Source organism: Scophthalmus maximus, chromosome 12 (genome assembly GCF_022379125.1).
Source record: "Scophthalmus maximus strain ysfricsl-2021 chromosome 12, ASM2237912v1, whole genome shotgun sequence".
NCBI lineage: Eukaryota > Metazoa > Chordata > Actinopteri > Pleuronectiformes > Scophthalmidae > Scophthalmus > Scophthalmus maximus.
Genome location: NC_061526.1, coordinates 20,850,837 through 20,857,371, shown reverse-complemented (window position 1 = coordinate 20,857,371; position 6,535 = coordinate 20,850,837). Strand labels below are relative to the sequence as shown.

Genomic DNA, 6,535 nt, shown 5'->3' with positions numbered 1-6,535 from the left:
GAATTTTTGAGTTGTCGTCACTCAAGTGATTCGCATGTTATCCTGCTTAATTTATTTCTTGTTTTTTATCTGTGACGTTGCTTTTTTTAAATGTGTTATTTGTTATGTTTTGAATGATGTATTTATTAATTGAAAAGAGATGATTTTATTTTATTTCGACCCTGAAACTTCAGCTATTCTAAGGGTTTTTTTTTCCTTCCTTTTACAGGGGTTTTCCCTTAAAAAATCTTTAACATACTTTTTTGTAAAATGTGGATGTTTTTAGAGTTCACGTGATCATCATCTTTTGAGTAGCAGTTTACATCACCTTCCTTCCTTTTCCCAGTTGAATAGATCCTGTGTTCTGGTTTCCTCTCCTCCCCGTAGCCAGAGGATTTTGGGGCATTTTGCGAATATAGAGACTACAGTAGGTTAGATTGAGAAAATGTCAGCTTCCATATCTATACCTGAGCTTTTTTTCCAACTAGTGCCACTTATCATTTAGCAAACAAACAACCAAGTATTCTGAGCCACTGTGGTCGATCCAAAGTAGTTTGATGTATTCAGAAAGTGAAACTTTGAGGAACTTCAATGGGATGAGTGAGATTCTTTCTTTTTTTAAATACCAGTGCTGATGTGACGTGTGTTTTGCTTAGGGTGCGCAGTTCTTCACTCTCAGGGAATGATGCCATGGACATATAACTTTTCGATTAACCACCAGCCACGTCATGGATGCAGTCGGGATGTTCTCTCAAACACCTCACTCAAGACTTTTTCAGCTTCGCCTCCCGCTTTTGGAGACGCTGAGGTTTTGCTTCTTTTATCCACTGCTCAAAAAGAAGAGTTTCATGGTTGTGGTTTAGGATAAGCTGTGCTTTGACCTGTCAGTCGTTGTACCTTTTTTTACAGTGGGCTACTTTTACAACTTCTGTTCACACGAATTTGGTGTTATCCCCCCCCCCCGCTGCTGCTTCCTTACACTCAGCTCAGTGTTATACAGAAAACATTGACTCTAAAAATGTAAATGACAGCGAGGCGAACTGTTGCCAAGTAGCTTTAACACCATTCATTTAACAGCGTGAGACTGTGGAAGCGTTGCTCAGGTTTGACTTGTGCACATGACCTGCGAGTGACTGATCACTCAGCCCCTGATGGTGTTTCACATAATCCCAACACAAAAGAACCGATTTACAAAATGAGTGGTAAATCACTTTGCCAGACTGATTTCCTCCCTCTTTTCTTACACTACACTTTTAAACCTTTTGAACTCTTTGCATGTCATTTAAAATAAAAAAAACAGGAGCTGGCCCGCAGGCAGGGTTTTGTCATAAGCTGTCGTATTCACCGTACAACTATCTGTCCCCCTCTTTGCTTTTTATATGCAGCTCTTTCTTGGCATTTGTGTTAATGTGCGTTGGTTCTTGCGAAGGTTTTTTTTCTCTGATTTAAATGGCTTATGATTTTAAATATACAAACACTGGCTAACTGTGACACTGTTAATGCGTTGCATTTTGTTTCTGCATTTCAAAAATTGCGTGTAAATAAAATTAAATGAAATAACACTTGTCTTTTTGTCAAAGCCCTCCAGCTTTTACAGCTTGTTGATGTTTATTGACGATAGTTTAACTTAAAGATGATTTTATTAGTTTATGTACAACAGTGACTTTAAGAGTAATCTGAAGATTTCCACAAAGACTTGCACAGCAGCATGAATCTCTCCTGACCTGCAAATAGAAAATAACAAATGTCACAATGGTGGACGAGAATAAAAGCAGCATACTCATCCCCATGCATAAAACCAAACATATAATTTTGGAGGCAACAATGTGGATGTGGGCATTTCAATTAGTGTCCACCCATGAATATATCATTGATGAAAGGCTAAATAAACAATTGTGTTCAATAAAATACAAGCTGAACATTCAAACATCCATAGATTTGATTTATGACAGATGCATTATTTGACTGTAGCTCTTGAACAGGAGTTATGGAATGGTATCATCAAATGTCAACGTCTCCAGGAATGAATGAATCCTAATACAATTAAAATACGTTGCCAGTTTTTTACGATAACTGCCAAAACCCCCGTTAGCCATCACATATCTCACAGCGATATGTAAGCCCCTGATTGTGTTCAAGTGTGCAAACCGAAGAAATTACCTTATGTCTCTTCGTCTGGTGGGATTCCAAGCTCCTCATCTGTCCACGCGGAAGCATCGGGCCAGGGGAAGTGACCCTGCAGCAGAGGGGAGAACCTGAACTTAACCTTCATATGTTCCAGTGTTGTACTTGACACTACAGCCTGAGTGAATCGACAACAGGAACCAGGATCGAATCTATGATTTGAGGACATTTGAATTATAGCTATCACTTCATATAGAAGCTCAGGTCCAGGTGGGCCCCTCCACCCCGACCATTCCTCCACCCACGGACTGAAATGGGGTAAACATGTTCACTTACAAGGACCGCGTCGGGGTCATGCCAACAGTGCCACAGGATCCAAAACCACATGGCTCCACTGATGAACTCCGCCTGGAACTTCTGGTTCTTCGTCACCTGGGGGTATTGCCTGTACTGCGGCTCGATGTGCGGACCACCGCCAGCCCTGAAGCGTCACAAAAAGATTGTAAATACTAGTAATCAATGAGACTGAGAATGTGTAGACATTTCGTGTGGTGTTTTAGTTTTTAACAATTGCACTTTGCTGTTTTGTCGATTGGTTAGCAAAGCTGTTGCTACAGCTATCAAGCTAGCTAATGTGCTAGCGGGCTGGACACCGCTTACTTTCGGGTCGTTATCCTTTGTGGACCGCGTCCGAGGAGCCGGGTGCCGGTCCGGAGGACTCCCAGCGCCCTCCCGAAAGAAGACATGGTCGGTTTTTCGACCACCCGCTGTTCCTTTTCGGTTTATATGTTTGCGTTTTTTACCCGAGGTGGTTCTCCGCTCGTCGAAGAAGAGTCACCTTCTCCCCACTGTCAATAAACGACCTCCGAACAACAACGCCTGCGATTGGACAGAGAATGGCGACCTACGTTGGAGCTTTATGCTAATTGGCTGAATGAAAAACACATTGATAACATAGAGCGCCCTCTGGCGTTCGCCTGGACACTGGCCTTTCCCTTTGTAAAACATTTCTTGGTTTTTTAGTTAACTTTTCAACAAAATTAATATAATTTGAATATGACATGCACTGATCGACTACATTTCTTTACAAATGAAGAGGGTCTATTTATAAACTTTTCGCATGAGAGCTGAAACAATTTAGTTGATTGATCAAAGATTCTTTATCAATCTTCATGTCACTTTTTGCTTTACTTTTAAATTTGAATTTATTTGGGGGCTATGCTATGATCATTATACTATTTTTTTTTTTACAAAAATCAACTTGTTCAAAATATTCCCGGTTTTAATGTTATGACCGATCAGTGAACGTACTTTTCCATAAGTAGCGTTGCAATTCATGATTTAAAATGGGGGTAATTTTAGTGCTTTAGGTTAAGTGGGTCAGAGGATGAACCTGTATAAGTATATTTCATATTGAAGTATTGCAAACTAAAACAAATATGTATTATAAATAGAATAGTGTCCAACATAGTTATGAAAGATATAGGTAAATTGTGTCATGTTATACCTGAATGACCCACTAGATGGGGCTAAAAAGCTAAATAGAGCGGGTGGTGGGGGATGATCCTTACTGTCCGGATGATAGCTTCTGTTTCTGTGTTGGACATGAAAGTTCATCTCCTTCAAGTTGTTTTATGTCGGTGTGGCAGAAGGGAAATGACGTGCTTATGCAACTGGAATACCCAACATTGTCAAATATTAACGAGCAACAATTAATAATTAGTTTTCTTTTGATTCTTCGCCACTGATTTCCTGAGTAAATGGTGGTTTTGTCGAACAGTACCACAAAACAACTGTAGAACCACCACGATCACCTCAGAAGAAGAAAAAACAAAAACAGGAAATAATAACATCGTCACGGGAACGCGCGCGGCGCCGCCGCCCACGAGCGCTCGACCAGAAGAAAGGAAGAAGTAAAAAAAAAAAATCCTCGACGGACGCCATCTTGTTCCCAGTCGACAACGGCAACCGATTGTTTCGACGACACTTTTAAGTCGCCATTTCTTGTCCGACGCGGGTTAAGTCCGTTTTCCACGTCATACACACAAATATAAATCGTCACTTTGACAAAATGTAGGGTTTATTCACCCGGAGCTCTGTCCCTCAAGTTGAATAGACCGACGCTACGTGGTTATCTAATGGCGCCTGGTCGCAGTCGCTCTCCGGGTGCGCCCCTCTCCCCTCACAGCTCAGAGCCCGCCCACAAATTCCAGCTGCATGATGTCATCAGGAACCAAAACCATCTCGCCCCCAAAATGACCGATTTTCACCAACTGCGTTCTGAACAAACGAGGAATCCTCCCAGATTAGCTGCGCGCTATAATCTTACAATTTAGAAATGCGGCCGTGTCGTCTTCACGTCGAAAAAAATAAATAAATTATCCTCTCCGGAAATAATAATAATTTAAAAAAAAAATCGACAGTGACTGTTTGTGTCGCACAAATCCTCCGCGGCCGTTGTGCGAATCACTAGCGATGTGGAAGCGGGGATGAGTGCGATTGAGATTCGGCCCGACTTTCGACTCCCGTCCTCCGCTCAAGTTTATTTCACACAACCTTGCTTTGCTCGTGCGCCAGCACAGTCGCTGCGGCGCTCCCGTAGCGGGACGGACAGTGCGCATGCGCCGGGGGCTGCGGTTCAACGGTGGGGGGGGAGGGTCAAGAGATGGAAACGATGAGAACATCCCTTTCTCCATGTGATGTCAAAAGGGATTTCTACAGCCATATTTCTGCAGAAAAGACAGTCGCCACAACAATACAGGAACATAATACTGTGTAAAAACTTACGTATATTATATGGTTGTAAAATAAATCTAAATAGTTATAAATGGTGATGATTATAGGACACTCAGACACAGAAATAAATATGATTTTTACCTCAGGTTCAATGTGGCAATTATACAATTTAATCTGTGGATGTATCTACCACTCATGTTAGTTATCCTCACGCTTGCATTTAGGATTTTTAAGATCCAGAGTGTTTCATGACTTCTTCCCTCATGTCACAGCCCTCTGCATAGTTTTCCTGTACGCGGTCTGTTTTCTTTGTCCGTGATTTCATCTTCCTGGTCTGTGTTTCACGGGCTTTCCCTTCCTCACATGAGTTCAATATGCGCTGCTCTTGTGTAAGGGGGTTACATAACAGCTTAGTTGCCTCCTACTGTGTTGGGTAGTGGATTAAGGTGCTCTTTCTCAGCCCTGCCAGTGGTAAAGGATTTTGGTTATAGCAATGTAAAGAAAAAAGGCTGCTGGCTTGTAATAAAATTTATGAGTTGTGTAACAGTATTCTGCTAACTGCAGTTGTGTGCATTTTATTTGCTAGGTTCATGACTTTCTTGTAAACCAAGTGCTTGTTGATCATATGTTGCACCGTTTGAACGTTCATTCCAATTCTCGATAGTCGTTAATTGAAATCCTATCACACAATCCCCGTTGATGCAATGATCAAAGGATTACAAGGCGCCACACCCTCACTCCTGTGATCTGATTGCATATAACAGGATTTGAATCCTCTCAGAAGCCCATCTTTTGAATTATAGCGGACACTGAGTTACTTGACCACATTTTAAAATACAAAACCAGGCCGAGACCAACACCCGGAAAGACGAGCACAATTTCTGAGAACCACATACATACACCTGAATGAATAATGAAGGAACTATTCATCACAACAAGGCCTGGTTATTGGAACCATTCTAACTATTTTTTTAACAAGGTTTTTTATAAACTTGTTTGAGTATCACAAGCATCATTGAGGCACCAGCCAATACTCAGCCCCTGTGCCTATATTTTTGCTGCAAGTCTCTTTACTTCATGAATCCAAAATTATTGTAGAGATTAAATGTCATATGAACCAGCTATGGCACGTCCATGTTGAGAGAAAAAAACAAAACACTAATTAATATGCCGCAACTGTATCCCACCCCTTTCACCCTGGGGGGAAGAAGTGGAAACTGAAGAGGAAACCACAATTAGTCTAAACAAAAACCTCCTGGTAAAAAAACAGTCCCACAGCTGACTTCACTTTCATAAGATGATCGTGGAGATATCGCATTTAAGAGGAACCACAATGTGGAGACTATTGATTGCACAATGTGCTGGGATCAATTTGATACTCTATTTAGAAAGAAAAAATGGCAGTCGAAACAGCTGTGTTGTGACATTAACAAGTGTTAATGCCATGTATAAAATAATAAACGTGCTCGATCCCTCACTAATTATTCATCTGACGGTCATTGTCTGGCGCAAGTTATGTGCAGAGCGTCACCGACAGAAATAGAAGAGAAAAAAAGGAGGAATGGCTGTCGCGAACGCGCGTGTAAAAAGCGCGGCCACGGCGCCCCTGTGAAATCGGGAGTGTAGCCCCGCAGTGTGTGGAGGCGGGGCCTCAGGTTTAGCGACGGGGAGGGAGGAGGGGGGCTCGTAGGGGAGG

The 6,535-nt window shown here is 41.9% G+C and overlaps 1 protein-coding gene across 1 annotated transcript; it reads right to left on the bottom strand.

The window, feature by feature from the left end:
• Positions 1-1,600: 1,600 nt before the first annotated feature.
• Positions 1,601-3,120, bottom strand: ndufb2 (NADH:ubiquinone oxidoreductase subunit B2). The gene is made up of 4 exons (XM_035610209.2): positions 2,764-3,120; positions 2,440-2,584; positions 2,140-2,215; positions 1,601-1,703 (listed from the first exon to the last, which is right to left on the bottom strand). The coding sequence occupies exons 1-3, from the start codon at positions 2,847-2,849 to the stop codon at positions 2,141-2,143; spliced, it is 306 nt and encodes a 101-aa protein (XP_035466102.1). The 5' UTR covers positions 2,850-3,120; the 3' UTR covers positions 1,601-1,703; position 2,140.
• Positions 3,121-6,535: the final 3,415 nt, after the last annotated feature.

Excerpts from the sequence above, each read along its gene's own strand:
- ndufb2 (XM_035610209.2), bottom strand. The coding sequence starts at position 2,849 with ATGTCTTCTTTCGGGAGGGCGCTGGGAGTCCTCCGGACCGGCACCCGG. Across the intron at positions 2,585-2,763 it reads CAAAGGATAACGACCCGAAA|GGCTGGCGGTGGTCCGCACA; the intron begins GTAAGCGGTGTC and ends GTGACGCTTCAG. Across the intron at positions 2,216-2,439 it reads ATGACCCCGACGCGGTCCTT|GGTCACTTCCCCTGGCCCGA; the intron begins GTAAGTGAACAT and ends CCTCTGCTGCAG.